The following is a 12,794-nucleotide window of genomic DNA, read 5'->3' as shown; positions in this document are numbered from 1 at the left end:
CTGGGCAAATGTTTAAAAAAATTGTCCCTTGTGGGTGTAGGATAGTGTTAGTGTGCGGGGATCGCTGGGCGGCGCGGACCCGGTGGGCTGAAGGGCCTGTTTCTGCGCTGTACCTCTAAATCTAAAAATCTACTGCAACCGGAATTTGATTAGATTTGAGGCACTCAAAAATAATTAACTGATATAGCATCTTTAACACAGCAAAATGATTTAAGACTCCTCGTAGCACTAACAAATGTTACATGTAAAAGTCACAAGGTTAGAAAGCTAATCGTCAGCTTAGGCAGATATGGCTTGGGGACAACACATTCTTGAGGAAAGAGGAGTTTAGCAAATTCCAACTTTAGGACAACGATGGTTTTAATAATCACAAATAATATCAAGGCGTTGGAATTTGAAGCAGATCCATCAAGGAGTTTACAGGATTGACAAGAGGAGAAAATAAAACGAGGATGATGAAATGCTGCTGAACTGATACCCAACTACGGTATAACTGAGAACAGAGCAGAACTATTATAATCTGCTTCTGCCATCAGCTGAACTGGCATAACATTAAACAGTATTTACCAATTTCTGTTTCCAAGGCTAATAAAACTTCGCTACCCACAACCATTGACATATGGTCAAAACTATTAAAAAATAGTTTGGCCACTTTAAAAATTAACTGAGATTCGTGGGATTCCACGTTTGTTAACCATTAAAAGGCAGAGCATGACAGCCAAAGAGAATAAAATTGTTCTACCTTCTCAAAAATATTTTATGTAGAGGCATGCACTAATACTGCAAAAGAATTACCAAGAGTGCAGCTCTGGGATTAATATGGTGCACATGAGATAGTTTACAGATGCTGCTGGTACCAAAATTGTTAACTTAAGACATGATACCCCTTGCACTTGCCACATTTTAGTTCGGGCCCAAACCTCTCTTGCATTGGTGCAGCACCCTCTCCTCCCCTCCTCCCCTCCTCCCCAACCCCCCTTCCCCCCTCCCTCCCCCCTCTCAACCCCCCTTATCCTCCCTCCCCCCTCCCCTCCCTCCACCCCCTCCCTCCCTAGGAGATAGATTTAAACTTTAAAATGTGAATAACTTTAAAAATATAACACCGATTTCAATGAAACTTCTTCCATTAGCACCAAAGGGACGACGGTGAGTAAGGTGGGCCTAAAATTGTTGCGCTATCGTGTACCGTTTTGTCTGTAGTTCAGGAGCAAACAAACAACGAGAGTTTTAGTATATAGATGATTGTGAGTGAACATGCAAAATGGAGTTAGAAAGCCTCCCCGGCCCCCTACACTTTATAGATAATTACCACAATAGAATTGGCTCCTGAACCAATGTATGCATTTAGGCCAATGAACAACACAGCAGGGAGATAGATAGTTCTTTTTAAAGACATTTAAAAAAAAAATCAGTGTCTTACTATGAGCCACATGGGGAATGTACTGGCTATTAAAGATGGAGATGGCACTATAAAATCCTCCTCATGACCTACAAAGCCCTCCATAACCTGGCCCCATCCTACCTGACCGACCTCCTCCACAGGCACACTCCCACCTGCACCCTCCGCTCTGCTGCTGCCAATCTCCTATCCCCCCACATCCGGACCAAACTCAGATCCTGGGGGGACAGGGCTTTCTCCATCGCTGCTCCCACCCTATGGAACTCACTACCCCAAACCGTCAGAGACTCCTCCACACTCACCACATTCAAAACATCACTGAAGTCTCACCTGTTCAGTACTGCCTTCAACCACTGAAGGTCGCCTCACCTTCTGTCTCCTTTCTCTGTTTGTTTACTTATTTATCTATTTATTCACTTCCCTATGTTCTCTAAATCCCTGTAAAGCGTCTTTGAGTATATGAAAAGCGCTATATAAATGTAATGCATTATTATTATTATTATTATTATAAACCAGGATAATAAGAGATTAATGTTGAACAAGACTGGAGCTATTCAGAAACCATAGGGGAGGAAGAACTTGAATAAAAACATATTGTTGTTGTGGGGAAAGATTAGATAGAAGAAATAAGCTGCTTTTAAACCATAAATAACCAATGCAGTCAATCGGTTTAGTGCCACACAAAGCTATGGGACCAAGAATGACTTTAGTTGAATATTCAAAAGTCCAGTCAATTCTCCGACTAGCCAACTAGCAGGCAACATACATAATCAAGGCACATATGTAAAAGTGTTCTTAAAAGCTGGTCTCGTAAAGCTAATGGTAACAAGCACTGGTCTCTTTGCAAGTCACACTGTTAATGCAAATCAACTATGGGTGCTGGAAACACCCAGTAGATCAGATACCATTTGTAGTGAAAGTTAATGTTCCAGACCAACAGCCCGTGGGACTCAAAAATTTGAAGGCAAATTTTAAGTTGCAGAAGATGGAGAGGTGAAGAGAGAACCGAGAGAGCATGGGCAGTCTGTGATACAGTGGAGACCAAGACTTACTGACAGTTGTGGCAGAGATACTGGAGTCCGCAGAGAGGGTTAAAGTGGCTCGTTAGGTGTAAATGATGCATCTGGAGGAAACGCCAACAGAAGATGAATACGGATGGAGTTGAGAGAGAATAAATCCTAGAACAGATGCAAAATATTGAGGATGCTGAAATTAGATTTAAAAAAAACATAGCTGGAAACACTCTCTCTACAGTATATTGCAGAGTTCTACTTGTGAGGAGAAGCCATCAGGGGATGCTCTTCTTCAGAACTGCAGCTCTGCAACTTAAAATAGGTTTGACAATAGACAATAGACGCAGGAGTAGGCCATTCGGCCCTTCGAGCCGGCACCGCCATTCAATGTGATCATGGCTGATCATTCTCAATCAGTACCCCATTCCTGCCTTCTCCCCATACCCCCTGACTCAGCTATCCTTAAGAGCTCTATCTAGCTCTCCCTTGAATGCATTCAGAGACTTGGCCTCCACTGCCGTCTGAGGCAGAGAATTCCACAGATTCACAACTCTCTGACTGAAAAAGTTTTTCCTCATCTCCGTTCTAAATGGCCTACCCCTTATTCTTAAACTGAGGCCCCTTGTTCTGGACTCCCCCAACATTGGGAACATGTTTCCTGCCTCTGACGTGTCCAACCCCTTAATAATCTTATACGTTTCGATAAGATCCCCTCTCATGCTTCTAAATTCCTGTGTATACAAGTCTAGTCGCTCCAGTCTTTCAACATATGACAGTCCCGCCATTCCGGGAAATAACCTAGTAAACCTACGTTGCACGCCCTCAATAGCAAGAATATTCTATCCTCAAATTTGGAGACCAAAACTGCACACAGTACTCCAGGTGCGGTCTCACTAGGGCCCTGTACAACTGCAGAAGGACCTCTTTGCTCCTAAGTATGATTTCTAACATTCACAGTTCTGGTGAAACATCATTGAACCAAAACCACTCCACCCCCTCCCACACATTCAGTTCTTATTTTCACGTAACTCTGCTTTGTATTGTGTGTTTCCGTTCCTCATATCCGGACGCTCGTGTGGTTAACCAAATGCTGTTCCAACTAGTCCTGTCATATTCAGGACTAACTGTGAATTACTGTGCATTGTTCCGTGAAGGTGGAATCTCATGTGGATAGGGTGGTGAAGAAGGCGTTTGGTATGCTTGCCTTTATAAATCAGAGCATCAAGTATAGAAGTTGGGATGTAATGTTAAAATTGTACAGGGCATTGGTGAGGCCGAATCTGGAGTATGGTGTGCAGTTCTGGTCGCCAAATTATAGGAAGGATGTCTACAAAATGGAGAGGGTACAGAGGAGATTTACTAGAATGTTGCCTGGGTTTCAGCACTTAAGCTACAGAGAGAGGTTGAACAGGTTGGGTCTTTATTCTTTGGAGCGTAGAAGGTTGAGGGGGGACTTGATAGAGGTTTTTTAAATTTTGAGAGGGACGGACAGAGTTGAAGTGGGTAGGCTTTTCCCTTTGAGAGTGGGGAAGATTCCAACAAGGGGACATAGCTTCAGAATTGAGGGACAAAAGTTTAGGGGTAACATGAGGGGTAACTTCTTTACTCAGAGGGTGGTGGCTGTATGGAATGGGCTTCCGGTGGAAGTGGTGGAGGCAGGCTCGATTTTATTATTTAAGAGTAAATTGGATAGGTATATGGATAAGAGGGGATTAGAGGGTTATGGTCTGAGTGCAGGTAGATGAGACTAGGTCAATGAGAGTGGTCGGCGTGGACTGGAAGGGCCGAACGGGCCTGTTTCCGTGCTGTAGTTGTTATATGGTTTTATGGTTATATGTACAAATGCAGCCATCTTGATATATTGCACATTTTAATAGAACTATGCCACGAAACGTGCTTTGCCTCTTCCAGCCTTTCCATTAAAATAGAATTGTCAGTCTGGCCAGGCACGAATTGCAAAACTTAAAACAATTATCATCAGGAAAGAATGATAAGCTGAAAGTCACATTCTTTGGAGCCAAGGTTGGCAAAATGTCAGATGGAATGGAGAATGAGAATAGAGTCCATGCATTGGGAGCCCTGAATAAAAGACAGATCGCACTCACCAACTCTCAAAGTTCATTGGGAACCTCCCACCCCCAAATGTGAAGCAGTCTCAATCCCTTCACAATTCCCCAAGAGTATGAACTCATTTTCCTTATCAGTGGAACTGCAGATGCTGGTCGACACCGAAGATAGACACAAAATGCTGGAGTAACTCAGGGGGACAGGCAGCATCTCTGGAGAGAAGGAATGGGTGACGTTTCAGACTGAGAGTCAGGGGAGAGGGAGACTAGGAATGCGGAAGGGGAAGGTGTGAAAACGACAGATCAAAGCAGATGCTGCTCAAGGTAAATGTAGAATGGTTGATTGTTGGCTGAGGGGAAGGTGACGGCACACGTGGCTGTGGCAGCGAGACTGGGTTAAAACGTAGTCGCAGAGCTGGCGAGCAGGAGGAATCACAGAGAGGGGATTGTTGAGGGAGGGTGTTGCAGAACCCTGTGAGAAGAGGGGAACTTCTTCAAAGCAGGCATACCTTGAGGCGATTTCGCAGTTGGGGGCAGACAAAATGTGTAGGAAGTGACTGCAGACGCTGGTTTACACCAAAGATAGACACAAAACGCTGGAGTAACTCAGCGAGACAGGCAGTCTATCTTCCTTCTCAGTGGGGAAACAAAAACTGCAGATGCTGGTTTAAATCGAAGGTGGGTACAAAATGCTGGAGTAACTCAGCGGGTCAGGCAGCATCTCAGGAGAGAAGGAAAGGGTGACTTTTTGGGTAGAGGCCCTTCTTCAAAAGACAATAGACAATAGGTGCAGGAGTAGGCCATTCGGCCCTTCGAGCCAGCACCACCATTCAATGTGATCATGGCTGATCATTCTCAATCAGTACCCCGTTCCTGCCTTCTCCCCATACCCCCTGACTCCGCTATCCTTAAGAGCTCTATCTAGTTCTCTCTTGAATGCATTCAGAGACTTGGCCTCCACTGTCTTCTGAGGCAGTGAATTCTACAGATTTACAACTCTCTGATTGAAAAAGTTTTTCCTCATCTCCGTTCTAAATGGCCTACCCCTTATTCTTAAACTGTGGCCCCTGGCTCTGGACTCCCCCAACATTGGGAACATGTTTCCTGCCTCTAATATGTCCAACCCCTTAATAATCTTATATGTTTCGATAAGATTTCCTCTCATCCTTCTAAATTCCAGTGTATACTAGCCTAGCGGCTCGTCTTTCAACAAACGACAGTCCCGCCATTCCGGGAATTAACCTAGTAAACCTACGCTGCATGCCCGCAATAGCAAGAATATCCTTCCTCAAATTTGGAAACCAAAACTGCACACAGTACTCCAGGTGCGGTCTCACTAGGGCCTTATACAACTGCAGAAGGACCTCTTTGCTCCTATACTCAACCTCTTTTTATGAAGGCCAACATTCCATTGGCTTTCTTCACTGCCTGCTGTACCTGCATGCTTCCTTTCAGTGACTGATGCACTAGGACACCAAGATCTCGTTGTACGTCCCCTTTTCCTAACTTGACACCATTCAGATAATAATCTGCCTCCTTATTCTTACCACCAAATTGGATAACCTCACACTTATCCACATTAAACTGCATCTGCCATGAATCTGCCCACTCACACAACCTGTCCAAGTCACTCTGCAACCTCATAGCATCTTCCTCACAGCTCACACTACCACCCAGCTTTGTATCGTCTGCAAATTTGCTAATGTTACTTTTAATCCCTTCATCCAAGTCATTAATGTATATTGTAAATAGCTGCGGTCCCAGCACCGAGCCTTGCGGTACCCCACTAGTCACTGCCTGCCATTCCGAAAGGGACCCATTTATCCGGTCTGAATTCTGGAACACTGGAATTTAGAAGACTGGAGCGGCTAGGCTTGTATACACTGGAATTTAGAAGGATGAGAGGGGATCTTATCGAAACATATAACATTATTCAGTCTGAACAAATTCCCTCAAGATTTGTGTAGCCGTGGTAGGGAAGGAAAAGGCAAATGAGATTTTAAAAATGAGTCGACACCAATTCTAAGAGCATTTTCTTTTGAAGTCCTATCTGACCCAAACAGCCACGGCAGTCCTTCCATTTACTTAGAATCAGGCCAGCTTCCCTTGAACAATGGCTTAATTAAGCCAAATACTGTGAAGCAATTGCATTTATAGAAATACAGAATCATAAATGTATTTAGTTAGTTATATAGTGAGTCATAAATTTATTCAGGAATTTATTTAGTCAGAGGGTGGTGAATCTGTGGAATTCTTTGCCACAGAACGCTGTGGAGGCCAAGTTAATGAATATTTTTAAGGCTTAGAAAGATTCTTGATTGGTACGGGTGTCAGGGGTTATGGGGAGAGGGCAGGAGAATGGGGTTGAGAGGGAGAGTCAGATCAGCCTCGATTGAATGGCCGAGTAGACTTGATGGGGTGAATGGCTTGATTCTGCTCCTATCTCTTGTGTCCTTATGATACAGATGATGACCATTCAAACAGCTGTCTGCATTTGTCCAGAAGATCCCTAGTTTGACCTTTCAGCTCTTGGTGTGCTTTGTAATATTTACAAATAGAAAAAACAATTAGATAGGTTTTCTTCCCTACATCACCCAGCTGGAAGACCAGAACAATCCCAGTAAAAATACTATTCTCCTTTCTCATTCATATACCAATTGTTTTAATTCTACGACATTTGGTTATCAGCCTCTCTGGGGACAATCAGCTCAACTTCAGTCTCTCAATTGTGTACACCTCCAAAGCAAACAACTCCAATCTAGCTGTTCTTTTCTCATGGCTACAATTATCAAGTCTTGTTATATACTTGCAAATCTCTTTTGCATCCTAGTGTCATTAACTTTTTCCCACAATTAGACCAGAACTCGAGACAGTGCTCCATGTTATTCAAACAGTGTAGGCACGACTTTTTTACTCATTTATTCTGTGCTTCGGTGAATAAATAGAAGGGTGCTGCATGATTTAACTTGCACTACAAGGTCAGTATAATTTTCCAGAATAATAGACAACAGGTGCAGGAGTAGGCCATTCGGCCCTTCGAGCCAGCACCGCCATTCAATGTGATCATGGCTGAATATCCAGGCTTACAAATTTGATTTTGAACCTAGCAAAGCCATGAAAGTTTCCACATTTCTTGTCAGCGACTGAAAGACAGTAATTTGACATAAATTCTCATTTTCAGATTAACCAGGGCAACAACATTGAATGACAAGTAGATCACAATTGATGAAACTCGTTCCACATGGTCCCTTCACAGGTGTGTGAAGCAGATCTGAAATGATCCATCAGAAAGCCAGAACCTAATTTGGCTTTTTGAATTAGACAAGGTTCAGCAATTATTTTTCTGGCAACTTTATCTGTAACCAACTGCATCCATGATGGGAAGATGTCCTAATTTGCCTCTCTTGTACAAGGAGGACTGATCTTGTCTTTAATACTAAACCTCTCACTTAGTTGCTGAGAAGAAAAAAAATCTCCTTTCCTCTCCCAACCAGTTATCCTGCTTCCAGTAACTAGGCGTTTTGAAATCCACTTCTCTCAGCCCTCAAGTAAAACTGTGTCGTTGCTTCTGCTGGTTTACTTTGACTTGACAACCCCGTTTAAAGTCGAACTACAATGAAAAGGGAAAGTCCAAAAAATAACAACTCGTGGAAAGTTTTGTTGATTACCCCACAGACCACATCAGAAAAATATCAGCAACCAAAATCGTGAAAAACACAAGCAGCATTCACTTCCAAAGACAAGGCTGGTGACAATCTGTTGCAATTGCCCACATTTAGAGAGACTAATGCAACTTGTGAAAAGCCCAACTTTAGTTTACAAAAGTCCAAGCCAAAGCATCTATGTATTAACACTTTCCTGACCAAAAACTGAATGGGAATAAGACATGCAGGGGCAATATTCACGGGTCATTTTGCAAGCACGCACATAGACTGAGCAGGATTCAAATGGGCTACAAAAGAAAATATCCTACATTTCCAACATTTTCATTTTAATGCAATGAAATACTGACTGGTTAATCATTGACCACAGAATGAGATTACAAATTAACTTGGTTGAAATAGGTTTCTACAAAACACAATTAATTCTAAACTTTCAGACAGTTATGGAGGTGTATAAGATCATGAGAAGAACAGTTAGGGTAAATGTAGACTTTTACCCAGAGTAAGGGAATCAAGAACCAGAGGACATAAGCTTAAGGTTGGGGGGAAAGATTTCATAGGAACTTGAGGGGCAACCTTTTTGATTTAAAGACTCAGGGTGGTAGGTACATGGAACTAGCTGCTGGAGGAAGTAGTTAAGGCAGTGTTTAAAAAACATTTGGACGGGTACATGGATAGGAAAGGTTTAGAGGGATATGGGGCAAATGCAGGCAGGTGGGACTAGTGTAGATGGGGCATGTTGGTCAGTGTGGGCAAGTTGGACCAAAGGGCCTGTTTCTATGCAGCATGACTCATAGTTCCCCTGAGTCATTCAATCTCAATTGGTTACAGAATGGAGACCTTCTGATTTAAAAGCAGACATACTACAACAATGCACGATTAAAAATGTGACATTGTTTATCTATATATATATATATATATATATTATATATATAAAATTAAAACTCTCATCTTGTTTGTTCCCCCGTATGTTTGTTTGTCCCGTATGTTTGTTTGTGCCGTTTTCATCCGGAAAAAAACAGTACACGATAGCGTAACAATTTTAGGCCCACCCTACTCACCATTCCCCCGCGGTCTCAATAAATCGACTTTTATTACTTTTGAAAAACAATTTACCTAATGAACTTTAATAAATGCGCCTCCCTCCACCAGAGGACCAATAGACAATAGGTGCAAGAGGAGGCCATTCGGCCCCTCGAGCCAGCACCACCATTCAATGTGATAATGGCTGATCATTCTCAATCAGTACCCCGTTCCTGCCTTCTCCCCATATCCCCTGATTCCGCTATCCTTAAGAGCTCTATCTAGCTCTATCTTGAATGCATTCAGAGAATTGGCCTCCACTGCCTTCTGAGGCAGAGAATTCCACAGATTCACAACTCTCTGACTGAAAATGTTTTTCCTCATAGAAACATAGAAAATAGGTGCAGGAGTAGGCCATTCGGCCCTTCGAGCCTGCACCGCCATTCAATATGATCATGGCTGATCATCTAACTCAGCATCCCGTACCTGCCATCTCTCCATACCTCCTGATCCCTTTAGCCACAAGGGCCACATCTAACTCCCTCTTAAATATAGCCAATGAACTGGCCTCAACTACCTTCTGTGGGAGAGAATTCCACAGATTCACCACTCTCTGTGTGAAAAAAAACGTTCTCATCTCGGTCCTAAAAGACTTCCCGCTTATCCTTAAACTGTGACCCCTTGTTCTGGACTTCCCCAACATCGGGAACAATCTTCCTGCATCTAGCCTGTCCAACCCCTTAAGAATTTTGTAAGTTTCTATAAGATCCCCCCTCAATCTTCTAAATTCCAGCGCGTACAAGCCGAGTCTATCCAGTCTTTCTTCATATCAAAGTGCTGCCATCCCAGGAATCAATCTGATGAACCTTCTCTGTACTCCCTCTATGGCAAGAATGTCTTTCCTCAGATTAGGAGAACAAAACTGTATGCAATACTCCAGGTGTGGTCTCACCAATGCCCTGTACAACTGCAGCAGAACCTCCCTCCTCCTATACTCAAATCCCCTCGCTATGAATGCCAACATACCATTCGCTTTCTTCACTGCCTGCTGCACCTGCATGCCAACTTTCAAAATTACATCATCTCCGTTCAAAATTGCCTACCCCTTATTCTTAAACTGTGGCCCCTTGTTCTGGACTCCCCCAACATTGGGAACATGTTTCCTGCCTCTAACGTGTCCAACCCCTTAATAATCTTATACGTTTCGATAAGATCCCCTCTCATCCTCCTAAATTCCAGTGTATACAAGCCTAGTCGCTCCAGTCTTTCAACATATGACAGTCCCGCCAAAACTGCACACAGTACTCCAGGTGCGGTCTCACTAGGGCACTGTACAAGTGCAGAAGGACCTCTTCGCTCCTATACTCTAATCCCCTTGTTATGAAGGCCAACATTCCATTGGCTTTCTTCACTGCCTGCTGTATCTGCATGCTTCCTTTCAGTGACTGATGCACTAGGACACCCAGATCTCGTTGTACGTCCCCTTTTCCTAACTTGACACCATTCAGATAACAGCGGGAGGACGTGCGCCCGTCCCGACGTGCCCCGCGCCTGACCTTCCGCCCGTGGTGCAGCGGGAGGGTCAGCGGGTCCAACAAGATGGCCGTCGCCGCCGTTCGCCGCCGAGCTGCAGGAGAGGCTTCGGGTCCACGGCTCGCTCTCCCCTTCCCTGTCCCCCCTCGCCCGCCCACGTCCCTGGGGGACACTCCCAGGCCGGCAACGGCTCCACCGATAAGGCTTGCCGGGCCCGCAGGATCGTCAGTTGGGGGAGGGTTGCCCGGCTCGCAGGAGAGATTTGGGCCCAATGGGTCCACGCCCGTCTAGTAAACATTAACGATCTCTCCCATACTTAGTAACATTTCAATATTTACAAATACTTTCAATCCTTTATAACAAACCTAAATTGATATCAAATTGTTCTATTGCTCTATAGTTAGCAGTCCCCCATGCCCCATGACGTCAAACAGCCAGCCAGACACACACACAGTGCTACCTTGTCTTTCTTGTCCTGTCTGGCATAGGGAAAGCAAGGAATAACTGCAGTGACTCGAGACGATGATGCGAACTTGCAGGCATTGATCATTATTAATAGTTCCATTAAATTGTCATTGATTTCCCCACAGCCACTTTGGATGATGTACACATCTTGGCCTCGCACACTCTCCCCAATTTCCACACTGCAAAACAAAAGACATGCCATCATTGTTGAAATGCTCTGTAAAAACAGGTTTAAATGGGGAAAAAAACATCAACTCACGGTCATAACAGGTACCTTGTAAGCTGCTGCCTTGCAGAGTACTGACGTACAGTATTACAGCAATCGTATTCCTTCACATCCCCACAGATACAAAACTCCTTTTCAAAAGGAGACATCCACTCACTCTGCAAGCGGTGGTTTCGAAGAAGGAACTGCAGATGCCGGTTTAAATCGAAGATAGACACAAAATGCTGGAGTAACTCAGTGGGACAGGCAGTATCTCTGGATAGAAGGAACGGGTGACGTTTCAGGTCAAGACCCTTCTTCAGACTGAGCCAGGGGAGAGGGAGATACAGCGATCAGGGGGTGTAAGGTGTGAAAACGAGACAAATGGAAAATGGAGAATAGATTAATGTTAGCTAGGAGAAGGTAACAACAAAGCAAACAGAGATAAAACGTAAACAAGGACAGTCAGACTGGTCAGAATTGGGAAGGGGGGAAGGAGGTAGAGAGAGGGAAAACAAGGGTTGCTTGAATTTAGAGACGTCAATGTTCATACCGCTGGGGTGTGAGCTGCCCAAGCAAAATATGAGGTGCTGTTCTTCCAATTTGTGCTGGGCCTCACTCTGCCCATGGAGGGGGCCCAGGACAGAAAGTTCAGTGTGGGAAGGGGAGTTAAAGTGCTTAGCAACCGGGAGATCAGGTAGTTTTAGGCGGACTGAGTGGAGGTGTTAAGCTGTGGTGGCGGGAACCTGACCTAAACCTCCGCCCTCTGCTCCTGGGTAAGAAACCTGGTGCAAATCTTTGCCTCTGCCAGCTCACAAACCATCATTGCAGAGTGAAGCCCAGAGCTCCGTATAGGGGGGGGGGGGGGGGGAAAGGAGGGGGTGCTGCACAAATGCAGGAGAGGTTTGGGCCCAACGGGTCCACTTGGTCTATTTGCAACTATATCGTTAGTGCAATAGACAATAGGTGCAGGAGTTAGGCCATTCGGCCCCTCGAGCCAGCACCGCCATTCAATGTGATCATGGCTGATCATTCTCAATCAGTATCCCGTTCCTGCCTTCTCCCCATACCCCCTGACTCCACTATCCTTAAGAGCTCTATCTAGCTCTCTCTTGAATAGATTCAGAGAATTGGCCTCCACTGCCTTCTGAGGCAGAGAATTCTACAGATTCACAAATCTCTGACTGAAAATGTTTTTCCTCATCTCAGTTCTAAATGGTCTACCCCTTATTCTTAAACTGTGGCCCCTTGTTGACTACCCCAACATTGGGAACATGTTTCCTGCCTCTAACGTGTCCAACCCCTTAATAATCTTATACGTTTTGATAAGATCTCCTCTCATCCTTCTAAATTCCAGTGTATACAAGTCTAGTCGCTCCAGTCTTTCAACAAATGACAGTCCCGCCATTCCGGGAATTAACCTAGTAA

At 44.4% G+C, this 12,794-nt stretch overlaps 1 protein-coding gene across 1 annotated transcript in view; it reads right to left on the bottom strand.

Annotated features, from left to right (window-relative positions):
- LOC144598488 (ribose-phosphate pyrophosphokinase 2-like) overlaps positions 1 to 11,637 on the bottom strand; it is a 31,074-nt gene extending 19,437 nt beyond the window's left edge. Inside the window, exons 1-2 of the mRNA XM_078408639.1 lie at positions 11,436 to 11,637; positions 11,157 to 11,340 (exon numbers count right to left, since the gene is read on the bottom strand). Of these exons, the coding sequence (XP_078264765.1) occupies positions 11,157 to 11,340; positions 11,436 to 11,536 (285 nt within the window). The 5' untranslated portion in view covers positions 11,537 to 11,637. The remainder of the gene's footprint in view (positions 1 to 11,156; positions 11,341 to 11,435) is intronic.
- Between the last annotated feature and the right edge of the window lie 1,157 nt (positions 11,638 to 12,794).

The sequence above is a fragment of the Rhinoraja longicauda genome, chromosome 12 (assembly GCF_053455715.1).
Source record: "Rhinoraja longicauda isolate Sanriku21f chromosome 12, sRhiLon1.1, whole genome shotgun sequence".
Taxonomy (NCBI): Eukaryota; Metazoa; Chordata; class Chondrichthyes; order Rajiformes; family Arhynchobatidae; genus Rhinoraja; species Rhinoraja longicauda.
Note: the sequence above shows the minus strand (reverse complement) of the source record. Positions and strands in the feature narration are given on the sequence as shown.